Genomic DNA, 24,846 nt, shown 5'->3' on the forward strand with positions numbered 1-24,846 from the left:
AACAGTCCCCGGCTCCATAAATGACAGCGACGTGCCGGGGGCTGGCCATTAGCTGGCCCACAACAAGCCATGCTGATCTTTAAATCGTCTCCTGTTTTCCATGGATTCGGTGCAAACGTGCATTGTAATCATTTCTATCGCACTCCATGCAAACACGCGTTTCTAGAAGGTACCCCCGTTTTTTGCTTTGGGAATCATGTGGCTGGACTGAGGTTTCCGAGATTCGCTGCGGCTTGTCCCCCTGCAGGCGGAGTGTGTCAGCACGGGCATGGGGACCCACAAGTGCGTGTGCCAGCAGGGATGGACCGGGGACGGCCGAGACTGCTCGGAGATCGACAAGTGCCTGCTGGCCAGCACCAGCGGCTGCCACGCCAACGCAACCTGTTTGTACGTCGGCCCCGGGCAGGTAGGTGGGACGAGGCAGAGAGCAAAGGGGAGCGGGACTCCTCCAGTGGCTTTTCCTCACTGGACGCAGCACTACTTCGTCTAGAACTTACTGCAGCTTCTGAATCATTTGTAGTAGTGAGAATCGGTTGTCACAACAAACCTGCGACGTAGGTACTTTTTTATTTTTTTACCTTTTGACACTCTTCACCCATTTAGCCCACTCCCACCCCCACCCCAGCCTCTAGCAAGCACCAATCTGTTCTCTTTATCTATGTGCTTGGTCTCAGGTTTTGGTGTTTGGGTTTTTTGGGTTTTTTTTATTTTTAAGATTCCCTATATAATTGAGATCATATGGTATTTGTCTTTCTCTGTCTGACTTACTGCACTTAGCATAATGCCCTCCAGGTCCATCTATGCTGTTGCAAATGGCAAGATCTCATTCTTTTTTATGGCTGAGTAATAGTCCATTGTGTATATATACCACCTCTTCTTTCCTCTATCAGTGGACACCTGGGTTGCTTCCATATTTGGCTATTATAAATAATGCTGCAATGAGCATGGGAGTGCAGATTATCTTTTCAAATTTGGATAAATACTCACAAATGAAATTGCTTGAAGGTACGGTAGTTCTATTTTTAGTTTTTTGAGGAACCACCGTACTGTTTTCCACAGTAGCTGTGCCAATTTACATTCTCACCAACAGTGCAGGAGTTCCCTTTTCTCCACATCCTCGCCAACACTTGTTATTTCTTGTCTTGTTGATAATTGGCATTCTAACAGGTGTGAGGTGATATCTCATCGTGGTTTTGATTTGCACTTCCCTGATGCCAAGTGATATCGAGCGTTTTTTCATGTCCTGTTGGCCATCTGTGTGTCTTCTTTGGAAAAATGTCTATTCGCATCTTTTGCCCATTTTTTTAAAAGGATTGTTTGTTGTTTTGTTATTGCATTGCATGAGTTCTTTGTATATTTTGGATATTAGCCATTTATTAGATACGTAATTTGCAACTATCTTCTCCCATTCAGTAGGTTCCCTTTTCATTTTGTTGATGGGTTCCTTTGCTATGCAAACGCTTTTTAGTTAGATGTGGCCCCGTGTGTTTATTTTTGCTTTTGTTGCCACATAGGTTACTAGCATTATTCCCATCTTACAAAAGAGAAAATTGAGGCACGAAGAAGCTAAGTAATTTGCTCGCATTGCGCAGAAAATAAATCATGTTGTGAAATTCACACTCAGATGGTCTGACTCCAGAGCCCCCTCTTAGTCACCTGACCACACTTTGTAATTCTGTAGCACTCTGCAGTCTGTGATCACTTTCACTTAACCTGGGTAAGGGAGACTGAGGCAGAGAAAGCTACTGCTCAGGAACCAGTCCACACTGAGGAGGTGATGACAAGTGTACCATGACCGTGGCCATGGAAATGTCCTATTCATGAAAGAGCTCACTGCCGTCTTATGTCTACCACACATTTCGCAAACAATTGTATTTGGGTTTTTTTCACCTAAATTGCCAGATTGCATTTGAGAAAGACAAAATATGTCCTGGTCTCTGTATTAGTTTGCTAAGGCTGCCGAAACAAAGCGTCACTAACTGGGTAGCATAGAACAACAAAAATGTATTGTCTCACAGTTCTGGAGGCTAGAGGTCCAAGATCAAGGTGTGGCCGGGCTTGGCTCCTTCGAAGGGCTTGAAGAAGAATCTGTTCCATGCCTCTCTCCAAGCTCTGGGTGGTTTGCAGACAATCTCTGGAGTTCCTCGGCTTATCCACGCATCATCCTGGTCTCTGCCTTCATGTTCACAGGGCGTTCTCCCTGTGCGCATGTCTGGGTCCAAATCTCCCCTTTTCGTGAGGACACCAGTCATATTGGATTGGGGACCCACCCCACTCCAGTGTGACCACATCTTAACTAATTACATAATAATAATCCTATTTCCAGGTAAAGTTACATCCTGAGGTCCTGGTATCAAGATTTCAACATATGAATTGGGACTGGTCGGGACCCAATTCAACCCATAACAGTATCTATCCCCTCTCTGCTCTTTCTTTCTGTGGATAAAGGCATCCTGATGTGGGAGATGGAGGAAGAGAAAGTTTTTTTTTTTTAACGGTGCCATATAAGAAATAAAATAGACCATATCTAGGATTGCCCTCAGTAGTTACTAGTTGGCTTGAGAACTTTTAGATATTAGGCAGAAATCCTAATCACCATGAATATTTATGTAAAGAGACAAACCGTGTTTGGTTCAACATGTCAGGGTTGGGGGTACAGGGAGGTGCTACCCCAATACCAAGTGGAAAGGATTAAACACCCATGTTTATAAGGTCTTGCCCTACCCCATAAAGATGTATACAGGTGCTTCTGTATACATATACTTGCATCTAAGATACACACATTTACCAGAGCCTGGGTGGCTCAGTCGGTTAAGCGTCTGCCTTCGGCTCAGGTCATGACTCCAGGATCCCCTCCCCGCTGCTCGTGCTCCTGCTCGCTCTCACTCTCTTTCTCTCTCAAATAAATAAATAAAGTCTTTTTTGAAAAAGATACACACAGGGGCGCCTGGGTGGCTCAGATGTTAAGCATCTGCCTTCAGCTCAGGTCATGATCCCAGGGTCCTTGGATCAAGCCCCGCTTCGGGCTCCCTGCTCAGCGGAGAGTCTGCTTCTCCCTCTCCCACTCCCCCTGCTTGTGTTCCTACTCTCGTTATCTCTCTCTCTGTCAGATAAATAAATAAAATCTCTAAAAAAAAAAAAAAGATACACACATTTACCTTATAAAGCACACATAGCAAATGATACTTATATTGTTAAAGATAAAAATTCTTAAGTAGAAATTCTGTTCCTTTCTTCCCACAACTTCATGGGTTGTCTTGTATCACGTATGGCACTTCTGGGATAATGAGTTCAGAAAGAAAGTACCAGGGAACTCTCAGATGAAATGTAACACAGAATGTGTAGAGCAACAGCTCTGGAATCTGAAGTGTAACAAACGAAAAACATTAACTCAGAAGGCCAAATAGCTATGATTTCTGTGGCTCATTTTTCAGGCCACGTGATGAGAGGCATGAAAGGCAATTGTTTTCAATAATCCCTTTTGTTCTTGGAATTATAGAATGAGTGTGAGTGCAAGGAAGGATTTCGAGGCAATGGGATTGATTGTGAAGCAGTAACTTCATGCTTGGAACAAACTGGGAAATGTCATCCACTGGTGAGTTACTTCATTTCTTTTATCCTTACTTTAAAAAGAAAAAAAAAGTTACTTGAGAAAGAAAGAAGACTAGTTTATTTCTTATCTAGAACTACTAATGAACAAAATCTCTCCTCCTCCCAAAGAGAGTCCCCAGGCAGAATGTTCTTACAAATGTCACTCCAATCCAAAGCTTGGAAGAACCAACGTATGATTGCCAGATAAAATACAGGCTTCCCAGCTAAATCAGAATGTCAAATAAATAACAATCCTTCAGCACAAGTATGTTCCAACGATTACATAGGACAAATTTATACTAAAAATTATCCAGACCTTCTCCAAAATTCATATTTAACTTGGTATTTTTTATTTGTTAAACCTGGCAATTCTTTTTTTTTATTACGTTCATTTAGCCAGCATATAGTACATTAGTTTTTGATGTAGTGTTCAACGATTCATTAGTTGCGTGTAACACCCAGTGCTCATCACCAGACGTGCCCTCCTTAATGCCCATCACCCAGTCACCCCATCCCCCACGCCCCTCCCTTCTGTGACCCTTAGTTTGTTTCCCGGAGTCCAGAGTCTCTCACGGTTTGTCTCCCTCTCTGATTTCTTCCCATTCAGTTTTCCCTCCCTTCCCCTGTGGCCCTCCATGCTATTCCTTATGTTCCACGTATGAGTGAAACCATACGATAATTGTCTTTCACCAGTGGGCCCCAAACATTACATGGGACATACTTATACTAAAACTTACTTGTTTATCTGAAACTCAAATTAACTGTGTGTCCTGTACTTTTACATGCTAAATCTGCAAGGGATGAAAAGGAAGAATTTAATTGTGATTAAGCAGGAGCTGTACCAAACACACAGACAGGAGCCTTTCTTTGGGATAGGGCAGGGTCTGTGGGTCACTCCCAGCGTCTTTCAACCCCAAAGTTGCAGTTCTCACCTTCGATGGAGACTGAGGGCTCACGGATGTAACTCAGAGCTAACTATTCTGTAAGGAAGGCAAACTCTTTCTTTTATCTCTGTTTTATCAGGCAACCTGTCAGTTTACTTCTGGCCTCTGGAGTTGTGTTTGCCAGGAGGGCTATGAAGGAGATGGCCTTCTGTGCTACGGAAATGCAGCCGTGGTAAGTCTGCAAAATGAACTCCTATGCAGAATAATAAAGACACAAAATCTAAAAAAAAAAAAAAATCTCTTAGCGAGGATGCCAGTCATGTCGTCCAGGAGATCACACAGGAAAGCAAGCTGCTCACTCTTCTAGCAACAGCTTAGCCTCGCTGTCCCTTTGCCAGCTCGGCTCACCTGTCCCAGGGACCCAGCCTCCCCTCTCTCTGCCATCAGCTCAGGTCCCACCTGCACTGTCCTCTCCCTTGGACCAATCCCTCCCTTCAAGGGATTACTCATGCATCTCAGCTCTTGCACCTGTCGGTTTACTCACTGACTATCTGACAGCTATTCACTAATTCATTTGATAACCTCGACCACTTTCAAAAAGGAATTGAGACAACTCTGAGATTTATTGCGTTGGTGTAAATTGCATACAATAACTCTTGCCATTCCCATGGTGTTTAATAGTTTTAAAATGCTTTCCCCTACATGAATGCATGTAATATTCATAAGTCCAGAAGAAAAGCATCATCATATTCATTCTTCAGATAAGACTTGAGTTCTCAGAGAGGTTAAGTGACTTACCCAAGATCACACAGCTAGTAAATGGCAGACTCAGGACGTGAACCCAGTCTTTTTCAACTCAAGGTCTAGACCTTCCTTTATCACACCTGCGCACATCACTGAGCTACTGGTGCTGTGGGTACCTCTTCGAGTCTTAACTTCCCCCAAACAAGTGTAACTTGTATGAGAATGGAGGTCATCTTTTCCCTTTCGTATGCCCTCCCTTCGCTCCAACCTGGTGCCCACTGCAGCTGCTCAATATATATGTTCATTAACACAGTCCCACGGTGGAACGATGAAAAAGAAGAGTGGCTAAGACTTCCTGAGCATGTCCCGCATGCCAGCCTCTATTCTAAGCGCTTCAAAACAGTAACTCCTCCAAATTTCACAGCAACCTATCAGCTGGAGCTTTTATTATCCCCATCTTACAGGCAAGAACATTGAGGCCCAGAGACACCAAGTAACTTGCCTAAGGATTTAGGCAACGGCCAAACCAGAATGAAAACCCAGGTGGTCTGGCTCCACATTCCACGCCACTCCTCAATGTTGGCTCTGAGAGGGGGCTGTCATTGAGCTCTGTGACCCTCCCTAGGGCCTGGGGCCATGACCTTAAAAACTAAATTCTGACTTGGAAGAGCTTCAGGTGGTTTTTCCATCTGAAGTTTCTGGAATTACTTCTTTATCTCGAGTAGAGAGGATAATGGAGCCGCTAAGCATGAAAGATCTGTGCAGCTCTGGCAACATGGAAATTCAACTAGCTGACCCCCATTCATATCGGCCAGGAAAATGAGCTGAGCCCAGCCCCGGGAAGGCGAAGTGCATGCTGCTCAGACGCGCTGTGATTATGCTTATTCATTATTCCTTCTCTCGTGTTCTCTCTGATCTCTCCCTCCCTCCTGGGCACGACATGAATAAGGAATTGTCATTTCTCTCCGCGGCAGCTATATTTAACCAGTGGATAAACGTGAGTACCTTTGTTGGAACTTGAGAAATGTATACAATTTTAGAAATTTGGAATGCATATACCACAAAACCGAAAACGCAGCCTGTAGGAAGGAGGGAAAGCAATTGCCTAGAGCAGTGGCCCTCCACCCTGACCAAACTGGAATCACATGGAGTCACATGGAATGCGCTGTTTAAATAGCCATGCCTAGGCTCCCGCCACAGACACTCTGACTTGATTGGTCAGAGGTGTACCCTGGGCATGAGTGCATTGTAAAAGCTTCTGGTCTAAGCACTAAGAAATTCTGGTCTAGGTTAAGCTGGAGGGGTCAACTTTTCAACCAATTCAAATATATATGTATCATTTCACTCATCGAGAGGTCTTTTTAAAAAGTCAACATAATTCATTTGCAATGAATTCACCACAATTCACCGAGTTGGATTTGGGATTTATAGTTGTAATCTGGGATAATCCATGGGTGCTTAGCTCTTGGCCCAGCATGCTCCGAGGAGCTTCTTCCTCTCCCCTGGAGAGTTCTATGATGAAGAATCCAATCCCCACTATACCCATTTGTCTGTATCTCTGTCATCTTTGCATGAGTGGGCCAAGATGCCATCACAACCTCTAGTTTATCCCCTTTGAGTAGACATATGCCAAGATAAAGAGAGCCTGGTCAGCACCACTCTAGGACAGCTCCTGATTGCTACTCTGTGGGGCCTCTCTGCCCCACCACATGAAAGAGCAGGGACTGAGAGTCCTATTGCACGTGATGATTTCCCTATAGACCGAGTCGACATGCATATACTTGCCCAGTGGGGTAGTGGACCCAGCTCATCCCAACGTACGAGAGCACATCTTCCCCAAACTCACCTTCAATGCTGTCACATTCATGGCTTGAAATCAGCCATGGTGGGAGGATATACACCACAGAAATCAGGGAATGTTACAAACCAGGGCTTTTTGTTTGTTTTTCCTGGGATCAGTTGTTAAACATAAACGCACCACGTCTACCCAAAACTAGCTCTAGGTTAGAACAAAAAGTAGGTCAAATTTGATTTCAGGCTTCCAGTCTGTCCCCCATGCTGAAACACTTCCTGAAATCTTCCCACCATCCTTATTCCTAGGGCAGCCAAGGGTTCTTAAAGTTCATACACCCACACACAGGATCATCAAGACTATTCTCTGGTTCTTTGTTTAGACTAAAGGATAAATGACTGATAATGATTCAAAGTCTGACTGGGGGATGGGGAAAATTTGCCTTTTGACAAAGCTCACACATTTAAGTAAAAAGAATGTGTCTCAGAGGAGAATATGAGACACCAGCCAGTGGGTGGGATGGATTTGGGAAAGGGGTCCCTAGGACCCTTCCAATGTCCCTGAAATTACTTCCCCTGGGAAATTGTCATCTCTGTTAAGCATTCAGTCCTCCCTGTTTGACCTCTAAAGTGAGCCAGGCCCACCTTCTTTCCCTCCTGTGATTCAGAATGCTTCTCTACAACCCATGCTGTCAGCTGCCTCAAACCTCACTGTCCTCGTGCCTTCCCAGCAAGCTATTGAGGACATGGATCAAGATGAAAAAACCTTTTGGTTGTCCAAGAGCAATATTCCAGCCCTAATAAAGTAGGTATTATGTATTTTATTCTTCATGATATCTCACTGGCATCCGTGTGAATGACATTCAGTAGAGGGAAGCCACATGGTCCTTGAGATCCATGGAACTCAGCATGTTCTAGAACATTCCTCACCTCCTTCCCGAGGATGGTAATAGTTAACATTATTGACAGCTAACTCTGTGATAACTACCTTATGTATAACTCAGTTCATCCTTCCAACAACCCTATGAGATAGGCATTAAAATTACACCTATTTTACAGATGTGTAAACTGAGGTGTGGGGTGATTCCACAACTAACCCAAGGTGTCATGGCTGATAATCGCAGGGGAAGAGTTTGAATCTGGCCGTCTGGCTCCAGAACCTATTTTCTTAACTATTCAATGATACTCCTTCATGCGTTGATATTTCATGATAGCCCTTCTGGACTGTTGCTTTAGAAACCACATGCTGCTGGGCACATACAGAGTGGCAGATCTGCAGGCTCTGTCACCTTCGGACATGCTGGCAACGTCTTTGCCCGGTAACTTCCTTCACCTGGCGAAGGCAGATGGGGTAAGAGAGTACTGTAATCTGTCTGTTAAGTGGAAACGTGTCATCTATGTTTGCACTGCCCACTTTTAATGTTTGTGTTATGGAAATTTCCAAACATGAGCAAAAACAGACCAAGAATAGAACTTCCACGTAGGCATCATCCAGCCTCAACAACTGTCAACATATATTGATACACACACACACACACACACACACACACACACACACGTACGTTACTTTGTAGTAGTGATGCTATAAAATGTGGTCCTGCACCCACAGCTTGGCCACAAGGCTCTTCTTGACAGACCACAGACTGATCCAGAAAGGCAAACCTTTCCATGGTTCTGGGTAAAGGTTGCCCAGTTTCACAACTGTGGCGATTCGTATATGCTGAACTAAAAACGGGTTCCCGGTGACCTACTAATGAGTCATTATAGGTTACTAAAATTTTATGTCAAGTTAGAGTCAGTCAACCAATCTTTACTGAGCACCTACGATGCCCCAGGCACTAAGTGCTGGAGTCAGGGCGGCGCACAAGGAAGAACCGCAACCCCGCAGAAGCTCAGCTTCTGGCACTTGCCGCGTGTCCGGACTTGGAGTCAGTCTTGCATCGGGAAGTTTGGCTGCCTTGCTGCATAGGCCAGTGTTTGAAAGCTCTTGCTATGAATTGCGCAAGATGAAAATGAAGATTTTACTGGAAAGTAAGAACCGCTACCTCAGTGGACCATCAAAAATGTTTTGGAATTACTGCTCTAAAACATTTTTACCTTCCTACTCATCAGTGCGAGCACTGTGAAAAGGGCCTATGCCTAGTACTACCGGAACGTATGTGCCTCATCAGATCATTCTTTGCAGAAAGCAGAAAAGAGTTGCATGCAGTTCCATGGATTCTTTCCATATTATTGGTCTAATTCTAGTACATTACATACTTATATCAGACAATGGGGTTATGTTCTGTCGGTGTTCTAAATCATTGATTCTTTTAGCAAGCATGAACTGAACACCCACCCTGGGCAGGCTTATCCTGGGTTCTATGCAGTCAGAGACAAATCAATGGGACCATTGACCTGGAGGAGTTAACCACCAAAGACACATTTTTAATGAGTTACTCGGTCTGATATAAATGTCTCCCTTTAACCAAAAGAGATGTGCAAGGTGGCCAGGAATTTTTTCTCCAGGGCCTCTGCTGATGTGAGTTGGGAGGCGTCAGGGTGAGACTCAAGTCCCCTTCTGCACCGAGGGTCCCAGGAGGGATTTCAAATAAAGGGTAGGGGTGGGGAGAAGAAAGGAAAGTAGAGAGAGTGGAGCCCAGCTCTATCGTAGTTGGTTGGTGGCTGGTGAGTGTGTAGGTTGGGTAATTAATATTCTTGCAAAGTAGCTGGATTCTGATCAGGAAAGTCAGGTACTGTCCATATGAGTTTGCTAGGGCTGTTATAACAAGGTACCACAAAGTGAGTGGTTCCAACGACAGAAAATTTCATCTCACGTTCTAGAGGCCAGAGGTCCAAGATCAAGGGGTGAGCAAGGTTGGCTCCTGAGGGCTATTAAAAGGGGCCGTTCCAGGCTCTCTCCTTGGCTTGTAGATGGCCTTCTTCATGGTCACACAGCGTTCTCCCCGTACTGCGCTCTGTGTCCCATTTCCTCCTCTTACAAGAACACCAGCCATGTTGGAGTAGGGCTGACTGCAATGCTCTCATTGTAACGTGATCACCTCTGTAAAGACCTTATTTCCAAATAAGGTCCCATTCTGAGGTATGGGGGGTTAGGACTCCAACGCATGAATACTGAGGACAAATGCAACCCACAACACTGTCTATAGGACTTTTCAGGCTACAGGATCACTTTGGTGAGCCTCAACCAGCACTCTTGGAATGAAGTAAAAAAGAATAGAATCGGTGTTCAGGGGCCTCCCAGATAGTAGAGGAAAGTATCCCTTTATTTTGATTGTGTGTGTGTGTGTGTGTGTGTGTGTGTGAGAGAGAGAGAGAGAGAGAAGCCTAGTGTGTCACAATTTAAAGATATTTCCAACTTCGGGTCATGGTCAGAAGTGTGAAAGTCACTACCGCTTGAGAAGTATAAAACCCAGAAAGAGTTTCAATCCCTGCATCTCCTACCCTATGGAGACTCACCGCCCCGCTGTGATTTGCATCTACAGAATGTCACGATCGAAGGGGCATCTGTAGTTGATGGTGATAATGCAGCCACAAACGGCCTGATACACGTCATCGACAAGGTACGCGCTTGCAACCTTCCACAAGTACGGCATCTCTTCTCACTTCGTTTATTCGTCCTCCTGCACAGCATCTTTGCCGGGGGTGGGGGGTGTGGCGCTGGTGGGGCGGTGAGGGGGGAGTGGAAATCCCTACCTCTAATGGAAGAGTACCTGGGTTGTGCTCCGTGAGTTGAAACTGCTTAGAGGTTCTCTGCATCCGGTCACACTCATTTGTCACTTAGTCTATATTCGGCAACCAGGCCCTCAAGTGTGGCCACATATATTATATTTCTGATTTATGTGAACATCTTAATCAAGAGCTAGAAGAAAGGCAAGTGGTTATGTATTATTTTTCCTCTCCCGTTTCTGCATTATTGCACCCTAAAAAGATGGGGTAAGGAAGCCCTAGGAAAAAAATGGAAAAGGGTAGAAAAAGTATTTTGAAATTTTCATTTTCTTCTAAGACACAATGCAACAGTATTCAAAGGTACGAAATAGAAAAAAAAAAAGTGTAGCGGGAAATGGGGTTTTAAGCTATCCTATAATTTTAGGTTACTATATTAGGATTTTCATTGAAAATTAAGGTTAGAATTTAGGGTATATTGGGAACTTTGGAAAGGTGGAAGATTGGAAAAGACAATTAACTAATAGCATTTTAACTAAAATTATCCTCACTTGCCACTTCCATACTCACTTTTGATTTTAATTTACAGAAAAGGTCAACTATTTCTGTGCAGAAAAGAGAAGCTATTTGTAAGATGCCTGGGTACATTATTTTGCAAAAAAAAAAAACCTTACAATTCCCTTGTATTATCAAGAAACATTAAGGAAACCCACATTTTTGAGCAAGTGATCACTTGCAAGGAACTATGCTGGATTTCTGACTTCTTACGATGCAAATGAACATTACTTACCAAGGGTATTTTTCTTCTCCAATCCTGGCTCTCCTACTAAAAACCTATGAAAAACCTTTTTAAAAAACATTAAATTACCTCTCCTTATTTACATTTCTGATGGCCACACCTTGTTAGTACAATGGCCCCTCAAACCATCTCCTGTCCTGATCGTTATTATCATGGGGCCAATTCAAGGCTCAGCTCCTCCTCGAAGCCTTCCCCGATCCCTGCAGCCCATATCATCAAGGATGGCATACAGCACCTGGGCACCGGCTCATAGCAAGCTATGTGAACTTGGGCAAGCAACATAACTTCTCTGAGCCTCACTTTTCTTCCCCGGGGAGAACAAAACAGCACCTTCTCTCTCTCGGTGCCTATTGCTTAGCAGGCCTTCCCTCAATAAATGTTGGTTTTACTCCTTTCTTCCTCCCCTATAATTCCATGGGATTTAGGGGTGTAGAACTCATTCGGCACCCTGTGCCCTCTTGTACTGATAGTTCACAGTATAGTCCCGGACCCCCACATGATGGCATATCCTGGGGGGTGGGGGTTCTGTCTCCGTGTCCCTCGTCAGCATTGGCACCTAGTCTCGTACATGGTAATAGTGACAACTAGAATGATTGACAGCGCAGTACCGGCCCTGTACAATATATCATGTCACATTATCTCGTGTGATTTTTACCACAACCCTAAGACAGTAGATGCGACTGTCCTCACTTCACAAATGAGGCAAGTAAGGCTCCTCAGGGTTAAGTAGCTGGACTGAGGAGGAAGTGATGTGACCACAAAAGATTCCTGGATGCCTGTCAACTGGTCCAAGTCCTCTGCTTAGCCTCCGGGTTGCACTGGCTCCCTAAGGACCCCCTACACCTGCCCTTGGACACTGTGGTCACCTTTGTCAAGGCCACCATGAACACGTGTGCAGGTCGTGCCCTGCATATCCATGCCTGTCCAAGGGTGGCGTGGGGCTAACCCCCAGCCCACTTCACTCCTCAGGCTACGCACCCCCCTTTGGTGTTGCCAACCGTCAGAGGAAAATGTGCCCTTTGTTAAATTTGCAGAGGCACTCTGTGGACAAGCAGTGGTCCTTATCATTGCATCTGGTCATGCGACATGAGCCTACCTACCGGAGGGCAGCAAGTCCTACGGACACATGCTAACAGAATCTGGGGACTTTCTTTCCCAGGTTCTGGTTCCCCAAAGAAGCCTATCTGTCTCCTTGCCAAACCTGCTCACCCGGCTGGACCAGATGCCCGACTATTCCATTTTCCGGGGCTACATCATTGTAAGTACCACGTTCGCTGCGCGACCTGCTGGCTCGGGGTACCTGCACAGGGGAATCCCTCACGCGTTTTTGTCTCTTGCCCCCACAGCAATATAACCTGGCCAGTGCGATCGAGGCAGCCGACGCTTACACAGTGTTTGCTCCAAACAACGAGGCCATCGAGAATTACATCCGGGAGAAGAAGGTCACAACTCTAGTAGGTATTGGGAATGATAACCAGGAAAATTATTTCTGAACATTCAAACTCAACATTTTTCAATCCATCAATCAAGGACCATTCCACTCTCTCATCAGAGCTTCCTTGTCCGTGTCCAGATACTTAAGGTATACTTGTGCAGAGACTTTCTCTGCCCGTGTGTTTCATTCACACCCCTGGGAGCACACAGTCAGGACCCTATGCAAGGATGCAGGTGTCCCAGGAAGCTGGAAGGATCCTCCTGGTCACCCCTCTTCTCCGCCCTGGCCTCCCTGGTCCCCTGAAATGTCAGCGGCAGGGATGAGGAGAAAGTGGGTCATCTCTATCTTCCTCCTCTTCTCCCCACTTCTATCCTCCCTGATTCCTAACATCTGGGGCTAGACAGTCCAAATTTGTCAAAAGATTTTGTCAAAGAATACAAAGCTCCAATCATGCCACTCTATGCCTTAACACCCTTGGGTGGATCCCCATTTCTTGCAGGACTGAGTTCAGACTACCTTCCCAGGTATTTAAGGCCTCTGTCAACTGGCCGCCATTCATCTTCTATTCAGTGGTGGCTCCAGAATTTTCACTTAGGAGCCAGGGTTGCCCTGCTCCCAGCCTCCACAATGGGAGGACATGTTTGAAGCTGTATTTGCACAGCAAACACACTATTTTCCCTTATATCTTCAAATAAGGTGCCTGAGACAGAGACACTAATGAAATGTGGACAGTTGAAGTCCCTCTAAGCCGTCCTTGGGCCCATCTCTTCTCTGCAGAAGCCCCCTGATCTAACCAGAGTGACGGTCTCAGAGACCCTAAATAAGCCAAAGGGGTGTCTGATGCCTTTGTTCGTATCCACCCACACACACAGACATACAAGTGCACATGTGTGCACGCACACAAACACACGTACACGCACATAATGCTCCCTCGATCAGAAAGCCTGCCCTTCCGCCTTCACTACCTCCAGAATCACCCCACCCATTCTTCAGGTCCAGTCTGGCCTCCTCAGGGAAGCTGGCTCACCACCCGAGCCAATAGAAAATCTCTCCTGCCTCTGAGTTCAGACCATCTGCATGCCCTTCAGCATCTATATGGTGTGATGAGTTGTCCTTTCAAGTGAGCAGGCCTTAGCTCACCAAGGAGCTTATAAAGTCCATAAGGGCAGGGACAGTGTCCTACACTTTTGTAACTGACATGATAAACAAGCAGGGCTCCTGGGAGGGGTCAGAAATCACCTTCATCCTGTCTCCCCTGCCCTGCCCCAGTCCCTGTGAACCTGTTCAGTGGAAAATATTCTTTTCCTGCCTCCCCGATGCTTTGGTGGTTCACTGGAGACCCCACCCACCACTGTGGTCTCTGACTGCTGTCCTCTTGACCTGAGTGCATCACCCTAGCCCTATAGTCATCAATCTCCTCCTCGACCCTAAGCATCCAGAACCCACCTCCAGCGTTTCCCCTGGGGAAGCCTGTCTGTCCCACTAGGCCGCTATCTAAGATAAGACCTAAGGTCCCAGTTCTCTCCAGCCGTGCCACACATCTGGCCCACAGGACATACGTCATTTCTTGTCCCAAGCCAGCATTGAGTGGTGGCCTGTCTCAGTGCAGGGACACCTCTCCTCCCTCCCAGTGGATCAACCTGCCAGCCATCTGTGGAGTGAGATTGCTCAGGCCTGAGTACAACCCAGTCCCACAGGCCACCGTATCTGCCACCGATCACGTTCTTCAAAACATCCCATCAAATCTCCTCTTGTGGTCCCTGGGGTGAGAGGCAGGCTGGGGTGTGGGGATTCTCTCTTCATAACACTTCTCTTGAAAGAAATCATCTTTAAAATCCTCCCTTGAGCTTCATGCCCTCAGTCCGGGTTTTAGGGTCACATCAGGAGTTGTGGACCATCCCACGTGGAAGACTGGCCATGTGGGAGGTGATGTGTCTCAGATTTAGTATTTAATATCTACTGCGTCCTGATGCCTCGGTCAGACCTTACAGTTCAACAAGCTATTGCTCCGGTAATTCCCACAGTGCTGGGCATGCTGGGGGCAGCCCAGTAAGTGACTGGGGCTTGGTTGACCTGTGGGTTGACTTTCACTTCTGTGTGCTGCCCAGGAGGAGGACGTACTCAGGTATCACGTGGTCTTGGAGGAGAAACTCTTAAAGAATGACCTGCACCACGGCATGCACCGGGAGACCATGCTGGGCTTTTCCTACCTCCTCGGCTTCTTTCTCCATGATGAGCAGGTGCGACCCTTTTACTTAAAACCCAGGAGTGAGTGTCTTAGCTCCTATCATCTGTCATCACTTCCATGTTGGAATAATCTCACTGGTGCTTCCTAAGCCTTATCTACAAAAGACAGTTGTCTGTCTTTCACCATAAAAAGCAAAGAGACTGCCAAGCTCCCCAGCTCACCCTCCCTGTTACCAGCATTTGGTTAATGGGTGTGGGCTTTACTAATCATGGTATTTGAATTCCAGCACTCACAAGTGCCCTCTGACCCTGGTTCCTAACAAACCCAACAGACAGTCCCCAAGCAGTCTCTAAGATAGAAGGGTACCTGGCAGCAAAACCCAACTCCCAGGATGTGGCCCTGACTCCACGGGGCCAAGTGACACGTGGGATCCAGCAGCCGAGTGAATAATGTCATGATTGCTTGATCATAGGGACCCGCGGTCCTAGGACCAGCTGACCCCACACCAGTATCCCAATATCTAGCTCACACAACCACTAAATATTTCAGTGTTCAGAATTCATGAAAAAGAATTGATGAGACTAAATATGTAAAGTATTTCAAGTATAATTCTAATGACATATTTCAAACATCAAGGAAGAAGACTGGTTTATGAAAATTCAACAAGAAACTCACAGTGTAACTCTAGTGTAAATTCTCACAAGAAAAATTAATAAAAACAAATTATTGCTTAAGATAAACTAAGCACAATGTTAAGAGGAAGAAAGTTTAATCACTGACATTTTTTAGCATTAATATTATTTGGTCCTTTTAAAAAGTGCAATGTTAAAACAATGTTCTCTGTGGTATCATTGAACCACAAGTGAAGCTTTGTGGACATTTTGTTTCAACCTGCTTGGGTAAAAAAAAAGAGCCTAACTCTTCGTTACTTCCAAATATTTTCCTCCCACTCCTGTGAATAATCCCACCTGTTATGGAATAACTTTGAGGAGATCCTTTTAAATATATCTTCTTATTTTTCCTGGTAAGGCAACTTTTTATTGGTAAAGAACTTAGATTTTTTTGTTTTTATCCGTATTATTTCTTACTTCATCACATACAGATGAATTTTCTAATGCAGTTAGTTGAATAAATTTCAACTCTGTCATGTTTATTTCCCATTTGTTTGGAAATTCTTTGATCTAGAGCAATTTTACACTAGAGGCTTTTAACTCACAATAAACAGTTCTACCTCACAGTCGAGGTTTTGCTTTTATCCATAACTCATTTACTTTCTCTTAGGACAACGGAATTTTACGAAAAAGCTCTCTAACCCAGTAAACTTGTGTTCAAATAAAAATTTTAATGCAGCCCATAATCCTCTGGGTACATCTCACAAAGAAAACGATTCAGACGTTTTTTTAATGCCAAATCAACGGTATTATAGCATCAGAAGTTATGTCAGTTTGATATTTTTTAAGTAGCTCAGTATCTCGGAATTCTGGAAGTTTGTGCTGCAAGCACCGTTTGACAGGACCTGTAAGGTCCCCTGCTAGTTTTCCAAATCTACACGGATGCTAGAAGACCTCTGCGGAGCTCAGCCATGATTGATCTCAACACGCAACGGAAATTCACCTGACTCCAAGCAAATCATAAGGGATTTTAACATTCCATGGCAGTTCAAATTTCAGCACTTAAAAGAGTCATTTTAATATTGCTGTTGTGGGGAGTTTGGGGATGTTATTAATCATTTTTAAACCCTTTTTGGATACAAACTTAACATTTTCTTAGTACAATAAAGATTCCCCCTTCTCCCAACTCACACCTACACACACACACACACACACACACTCTCTCTCTCTAATTTTTTAAAGAACTATTTGTTCCCAATTATATTAGTTATATTAATGAATGGATGAATGGATTCACTTGTTTTGTATTACTCAATCATTAAGGTAGCCTCCCCTAAAAAAATCAAAACAAAACAAGTTGCAACTCAGAGTTGAATTTGAGTTAGCAGCATGTAATGCAGAACCTCTGAGCACCTGCCACACACTGGGAAATGATACTATCTGGTGGAACACTTTCCACAAACAAAAACACTTAAAAAATGCTAGTTATTTTTATTCTTAAATACCTGTTGCTTGGCCTTTCTAAGGGTTGCTTACAAACTAACCATGGAGATGTGCTGAAAGGCCATTGAGTTTCCTTCTCCATGCCTTGGTTATGGAAGGCATTCAAACCTCCAGGACCACCAGTCCACAGCACAGGGGAGCACACCCCATGGAGCCATTTTGCCAATGGGACTCACATAACAATCACGATTCAGAATTCTTCAAGCAGTCATAAACCAACTAATGTGAGGGGTGGAGAGAAACCTTAGAGATGATCTAGAACAGCCTCTTCTTTTACAAAAGAGGAAATTGAGATTCAGAGAGGAAAAGCAACCGGCCTGAGGTCACACAACAAGATGGTGCCGGATGCGGGACTGTTACTTAGACTCTCCTCCCCAAGAGAGCTCTTTCCACTACAGAGTGCTACCTTCCAGGTGGGTACTGGAATATCTCCGAGACTGTTGGGATAGTGATAGCCTCTAATCCCTATCATTGCTATTTCCCTTGAAATCACTACAATCAAACTCACATTCAACCCTCTTGTTCACAGCTCTACGTAAATGAGGCCCCGATAAACTACACCAATGTGGCCACTGACAAGGGAGTGATCCATGGCTTGGGGAAAGTTCTGGAAATTCAGAAGAATAGATGTGATAATAACGACACTACTATTGTACAAGTAAGTTATATCCAAGGCCAATGATGCACCTGTTGGTTTCATTTTTTATAAATTTTTAAAGCATAAAGTTCATCTATCAGGACATCTCAATTTGATTCAAAAACACATTGAGTGAGGATCTCTGATGTATGAAGAAACAGAATCAATGTGACTCTACAAAGATAAATGAGACATGATCCCTGCCCTCAGTGGGCTCACAGTCCAGTGCAATGACTTGTACCTTGGGTGCCTGGGAACTTCCCTGGAGGGTTGTATTGAGCAGGATTCTCAGGCCATGGTCTTCCTCAGTGGGAAACATGCCACGCCTGACGTAGGCGCAGACAGGGGGGCTAGGGTGCACCTATGGCAGGTATTGGCCAAGCCTGGTCTACTGGGAGGGAAAATAGGGAGCTGCATTATTTCGGTGTAACAGAGGATTCGGTAATGCAGCCTTTTCACTCCAGTCCATGGGATGGTGTAGGATCTTTCCGTAATAGTAATAACTGCTGACATTTGGGGAGCATTTATTATGTGCCAGGCACTGCACGTATTTTATATTGTTATAATGGTTTTATACGGGTTAATACACATGTTACATGTATTAATCCGTCCTCACAACACCCTACAAAATAGGTACTATTACTATCCCCATTCTACAGATGGGGAAAATGAGCCACAAAGAGGTTAAGGAATGTACCCAGGTTCACAGAACTAGCAAGTGGCAGACAAAGAGTTCAAATCCAGGCAGTCTGGCCCCAGAGCCAGAACCGTGAACAACCGCACTATCCTGTCTGGTGGGGGCCAAGTTAAGAACTAGTCACATTGGCCTCCTCCTGTTCTAGGAACGGGTCACATTTAAAAATTTCTGTCATTCTTAAGTTGCGCTCATTGTTTTATAATAGTGTATATTATCTCCACGCTGAGTCCTCAGCTCCCAGGTGCTCCCAAGGGTTGACCAGATGAACTTCCCTAATATCTTTCTGAGTTTCAATTCTACATCCTAAAACCTTCAGCTCCAAGGTCTGTAAAATACTTGCAGCCTCACTTTGCACTAAAATTAAGAATGGTGAAATTTCACTTTGCCTCTCTGTGTTTTACCAAGGGAAAATGTGGCAAGTGTCTCCAGCAGCCAGTCTGCCCATTTGGAACTAAACAACTAGTAAGTATTTTGTCTGCTTTGATAAAATAGTTTCCAGATTCCAGGAGGTCCAAATTAGAAAATGAACCTCAAAAAAATGAAAGAAAGAAAATGAACCTCAAGCATACCTCATTTTCACTGCCCTCAATTCCTGTACTTGGTTTTAATTTAATTTTACCATCATATGTGCATCTTTCTAAAGTCTTGAATCTTTTTTTGGACTGAAGCATAATTTAATTAATACATAAATAGAAGCTGGGATTCACATCAGTTGATACACAATACAGGAAGGCATTTTTCACTTTCTACATCTTTCAGTCCCAGAAGCTAGTTGAGGACAAGAGCAAGAAATCTTAGAGAAGGGCAGACTCCATAACCGAAACCACATCCAATCTGGATGAGTTTCACCTGCCTGATTTCCTTTTATAGTTGAACTTACAACTCTCTCTAAGAAACAGATGGCAAACTTGGGAGAGGTAAACATGTCTTTGAATTAATTACCAATGTTTCAAACAAACTAGCTATTTATTGCAAAAGCTACTTCCGATAATGTTCCAATCATTACAAAAAAATAGATGTTTATGCACCTCTCATAGCATGCGAATAAGAATTTCTGATGATACCAATGCTGATTCTCTCACTAGAGTTTAATCTTGTTATTACAGGATAATTTTATCTAATGTACTTTACAATTCTTCCAAACTTGAGTTAGTTTTCTAGACAAAAGTTCTTTTTACAGAGTACCACCTTAAGGTATAATAATTTGGATTTTGCCACCTGTTCGGTTCTGGCAACCAACAGTGCGTTTTTGTGTCTTCTTCCTTACAAAGCAGCTCCAAGAAGCAGACCCCCTCCCTTTCCAGAACATTTCAGTGGGAGAAAAAGCAATACGTCACCCACCTACTTGCCCTTAGAGATTGGAAATTTTCCCTCACCCAAAAGCTGATATAATCATTTCTATTTCATAGGGTGAAGAGATAAGGAGATGTATCTATACCATTTATTTCATGGGCAAGCGAACCCTGTTCATTGGGTGCCGGGCAAAATGTGTGAAAACCATCATTGTGAGTATAACGATTGAATCGCCCTTCCAATCCCTGCAGCAGCATGGGGAAGTTTTATCGTATGTCACACTTTTCGGATGCCTTCACATCTATTCCTTCTGCCTCTCCTCTTCCTCCTCATCATCCTCATTGTTATTGTCATCGTCATGCAAGGTAGCGGTGGTAGCAGGAAAACTCAGGACAGCAGGAAGTCAGGAAACAGGGAAAAGCTGCAATATTCAATTGCATCGTGAGGAAATTGAAAGACTGGGAGCCTAGGAGGACCTCCTCATTGTCACAACAGGGACGGAGGAGACGGCCAGCTTCCTAAGGAAAGAGAAGGTGCACCTGCTTGTTTAGAAAGCAGGACCCCAGAGCTAAGCACGTCTGCACTGCTGCTTTGGAATCTGCAGGAAAATTCTTTATAACTTCCTGTCCTGCCTCTTCCCCAGAAGACTAGCCATAGCCTCAGCCTATCCTACAGAAACAAGATGGTTTGGCCCTTAAGCTGCAGAGCTTGGGGCTGCAGAAGATTCTGTGGGGTTTTGGGGTCTTGTTTTCCAGTATCCAGAAATGTTTTATTGGAACACAGCCATGCTCATCCATTTATTTTTTACTGAAGTATAATTAACATACAATGGTATATTCGTTTCACACGTACACACAGTGATTCAATAATTCTATATGTGGAACCTAAAAACAAAACAAAGGAACAAAGAAACAAATCAAAACAAAAACAAAAACAAACAAAAAAACCAGACTCTTAAACACAGAGAACAAACTGGTGGTTGCCAGAGGGGAAGTGGGGGGGGGGGGCGGAGGGGGGATGAGTGAAATAGGTGATAGGGATTGTGAGGTACAAACTTCCAGTTATAAAATAAGACAGAGATGAAAAGTGCAGGCTAGGGAATATAGTCAGTAATCGCGTAGCAATGTTGTCTGGCGACAGATGGTGTCTGCACTCATTGTGCTGAGCACTGAGTAATGTAGACGTGAGTGTGTTAGTGCCCTCAAGAATAAAGCCATCTGGGGCGCCTGGGTGGCCCCGTGGGTTAAGCTTCTGCCTTCGGCTCAGGTCATGATTGGGGATCCTGGGATAGAGCTCCCTGCTCCCGGGGAGTTTGCTTCTCCCTCTCCCTCTGCTCCTCCCCGCCCATGCACTCATGCATGCACAGGAGCTCTCTCTCTCTCTCTCACTCTCTCAAATAAATAAACAGATCTTTTTTTAAAAAAAGAATAAAAGCATCAGTGATGGGGATTAAGGAGTGCACTTATCATGATGAGCAATGAGTAATATATAGAATTGCTGAATCACTATATTATATACCTGCAACTAATACATTGTATGTGAACTATACTGGAATTAAAATTAAAAATTTAATTAAATTTTTTTTAAAAAAGAAGAAGAAGAAGAAGAAAGGCAGGCCCAGGCCAAGTGCACAGCCTATACGGCTTCCCTAAACTACAAGAGACTCACTTCTAAAATGTTTGAGGCTTCCCCTGCAAAGGCCTCTCCCGGCTCAGCAGCATGGGGATGAGTAACACACCAGGAAGGGGCCGGGGCCGGGGTCCCCAGCGGCATCACCTGCATTATTCTTTACTCTGTTCCTGCTGCCTCCTTTCCCGATGGTCTTCATCCTAGTCTCTCGCTTGCCTTTTTCCTTTCCCTCTTTCCTGCCTCCCCACTGCATCCTGCCCCTGGCGCCCTCCAGGCACACAGCCCGCCCCACAAGCTGGATTTCCAGACCGCGACGGGACAGAACCCGCGGAGATGGAGGTGGGGTCTCGTCCCAGCCCAGCCTTGTCCCTCGGTTTCAGACGAGAGCATGCTGTGCGGGCTTCTTTGGTCCCCAGTGCCAGCCCTGCCCTGGGGAAGCCGGGAACGTCTGCTTTGGAAACGGGATCTGCTTGGACGGAGTGAACGGCACGGGTGTGTGTGAGTGTGGAGAGGGCTTCGCGGGCACAGCCTGTGAGGCCTGCGCCGAGGGCAAGTACGGCGCCCACTGCGACCAAGGTGTGCACCCTCCTCCCTCCCCACCCAGCACGACCTCCCCACCCACTGTGGGAAAGCAGCGGGGGGGGGGGGGGGGGGGGGGCCATCTGCGCCCTAGCTCTGGGGCCAGGCTGGAACCCCACCTCTATTATCATGTGAATTGTGAGAATGTCTGTGTTGTGTAATTTGCATAGAACAGTGTTTTCCAAACATCTTCAATCACTAACTGGACCTGTTCCTTGACCTTCCCCAACCAACCACGTTTCTGTGTTTGCCTGTGCGCACTGATCCTCATGGTTAGCCTCTCAGGTTTGGACATTGCTTGATAGTTTGAAACGCCCGTTTGTGCACGGTATCTAGTTTAATCCACACAGGAACCTTATGTACCCATTTTACAGACGAGTATATTAAGGCAGAGCCGAATGACTTCCCTTAAGGTCACACCTGGTGGGAAGCAGAACTGAGGTTTGAATGCATATCTTGCTTGGCTCCAAAGCCTCGCTCTTGAATCATGCAGTCCTTTACCTGAAGATTACTCTATTAATTCACCTTCCCAGTAAGCCACATGCTTTAAGCTGTTTTCACAAAAATCATCATCTGTTTGCATTCTCTGACCTTGTGCCCAAGGACGCACACACATGGGAGGAATTTCCTAATCCATGATGAGAAAACGAGGCATTTTTTTTCCTACCCTGAACTAAAAACCATAAATCGGACCTGACTATCACTGCTTTGTCATCAGCTTTCCAAGCCAGACAAAACCAATATATAATTGAATCACTACCATTGGACCATATAATATATAGTTGCAACTGTAGTGCTGACTCTTTCTGTCATTTGGAAGCATCTTCTGCTTCCAGTTGTGCGGGACTTCCTAACCGGTGATCCGTAGATGACCTTCATGGAGTCTAGCGGAGTCCCAAACCTGAATGCTTTTCCCTGGGGGAAGGCATCCAAGGCTTTTAACCAGTTCTCAGAGGCTCACGGCACTGCTGCGTAACAAAGGAATCGGCTTTTCTATGTTGTAAAAGAAGGCAGTGCTATCCCAGGTTTATATAAACCTAGTGGACAGACCTTAGGGAACAAACATGCTTCCGTCCCAGGGCGTCGCACACAACCCTGAGTCCTCCGCTAAGCTTAGCTGAGGACACTCTCGCCCTGCTTCCGTCACCAAGCCACAGTGCTACACCGTCCCCCAACTGTGGTCTCTGTCAAATCATGACCCAACTCGACTCTTCTCCTATGCCCCCTGCCCTTCCTGTGAATCCAGCCCTCCATTGAGGACGATGGTGCTCTGGAACCAGGTGGGAGAATGAAGTGCCCTTCATGTGAAGTGCCTCTTCATAGTAAATGATAATGAGTTCCGGAACACAGGTCAGAGGGCTAACAATTTGTGGGCGCTTTTCCACGTAGTGTGTTCTTGTGTCCATGGGAGATGCAACCAAGGACCCTCAGGCGACGGTTCCTGCCACTGTGACCTTGGCTGGCGAGGAGTGAGATGCGACACAGGTAAGGGCAAGCCCCTCAGTCCTTATGATGTGTTCTTAGCCTCGCTTCCCAGCAGCTACATTTCTGTCCTCCTAAAATAGAAAGACAGCTTTAGGGGGCGCCTGGGTGGCTCAGTCTATTAAGCGTCTGCCTTCGGCTCAGGTCATGATCTTGGGGTTCTGGGATGGAGCCCCATGTCGGGCTCCCTGCTCAGTAGGGCGTCTGTCTCTCCCTCTCCCTCTACCCCCCACCACTTGTTGTCTCCCTCTCTCTCACTCCCATCTCTCTCTCAAGTAAATAAATAAAATCTTTAAAAAGAAAAAAAGAAATGACACCTTTATTACCTCCTTTGGCAACCAAAGTAGCTCCTACTTGCCACAAAAAGTTTGTAAAATAAAGAAAAGCAGGGGCGCCTGCGTGGCTCAGTCGGTTGAGCGTCTGACTCTTGATTTCGGCTCAGGTCATGATCTCGGGGTCGTGAGATCGAGCCCTTCACCAACTGGCCCTCACCAGCAGCGAGGGGTCTGCTTGAGATTCTCTTCCTCTCCCTCTCTGCCCCTCCCCTTGCTCATGCTCACTCTCTCTCTCTCTCTCTCTCCCTCAAACAAATAATAAATCTTTTAAAAAAGAAAAGAAAAGCAGAAAGAGATAAATAAGAAATACATTCCCACAGCAGGAACAAACTATCATTAATATTTTACATTAGCCTTCCAACCTTTTTCTAGGTGTGTGTGGCTGAGACTGCGCTCTGCATAGTGTTACAGACTACTTTTTCATTTCACGATATGTCATGGATATATTTCCATGTGAATAAATATCGGTAAATATCATTTTTAATTTTCATATACTATTCCATTATATGACCATACCACACTCTCTAAAACCAGTTTTCTATTGTCATCATAATGCTGCAAAGAATGTCGCATGTATACATCTCCCACATTTGTCTAACTTACTCATTCACTAATATTTCTAGAGATAGGATTTCTGAGTCAGAGGTTGGCACTTTGTGGGAAGGGTTCGCTATTTACTGCCAAGTTGTCCTTCAGAGAATATATCCATTTAATTTCCCACTAACAGGATCTGAACAGACCCATTTCCCCCAACCCCACCACACGGCACTGATGTTTCTTTTTTTCTTTAAGATTTATTTATTTGAGAGAGAGAGAGAGAGCATGCAGGGGAGAAGGAGCAGAAGGAGAGGGAGAGAAAAACTTAAGCAGACTCCCCACTAAGCACAGAGCCCAACACAGGGCTCGCCCCAAGGACCCTGAGATCATGATCTGAGCCGAAACCAAGAGTCAGACGCTTAACCAACTGCACCACCCCGGCTCC

The 24,846-nt window shown here is 45.1% G+C and overlaps 1 protein-coding gene across 1 annotated transcript in view; it reads left to right on the top strand.

Annotated features, from left to right (window-relative positions):
• Window positions 1–24,846, top strand: part of STAB2 (stabilin 2) — a 145,330-nt gene that overhangs the window by 68,146 nt on the left and 52,338 nt on the right. The window contains exons 25-39 of the mRNA XM_032416682.1: window positions 248–406; window positions 3,500–3,595; window positions 4,615–4,707; window positions 6,169–6,216; window positions 7,679–7,815; window positions 8,247–8,361; window positions 10,496–10,573; window positions 12,635–12,733; window positions 12,822–12,929; window positions 15,019–15,150; window positions 17,742–17,870; window positions 18,952–19,008; window positions 19,956–20,051; window positions 21,849–22,044; window positions 23,437–23,532. Coding sequence (XP_032272573.1) covers window positions 248–406; window positions 3,500–3,595; window positions 4,615–4,707; window positions 6,169–6,216; window positions 7,679–7,815; window positions 8,247–8,361; window positions 10,496–10,573; window positions 12,635–12,733; window positions 12,822–12,929; window positions 15,019–15,150; window positions 17,742–17,870; window positions 18,952–19,008; window positions 19,956–20,051; window positions 21,849–22,044; window positions 23,437–23,532 — 1,639 coding nt within the window. The remainder of the gene's footprint in view (window positions 1–247; window positions 407–3,499; window positions 3,596–4,614; window positions 4,708–6,168; window positions 6,217–7,678; window positions 7,816–8,246; window positions 8,362–10,495; window positions 10,574–12,634; window positions 12,734–12,821; window positions 12,930–15,018; window positions 15,151–17,741; window positions 17,871–18,951; window positions 19,009–19,955; window positions 20,052–21,848; window positions 22,045–23,436; window positions 23,533–24,846) is intronic.

This window comes from Phoca vitulina, unplaced genomic scaffold (assembly GCF_004348235.1).
Source record: "Phoca vitulina isolate PV1807 unplaced genomic scaffold, GSC_HSeal_1.0 scaffold19, whole genome shotgun sequence".
NCBI classification, from domain to species: Eukaryota; Metazoa; Chordata; class Mammalia; order Carnivora; family Phocidae; genus Phoca; species Phoca vitulina.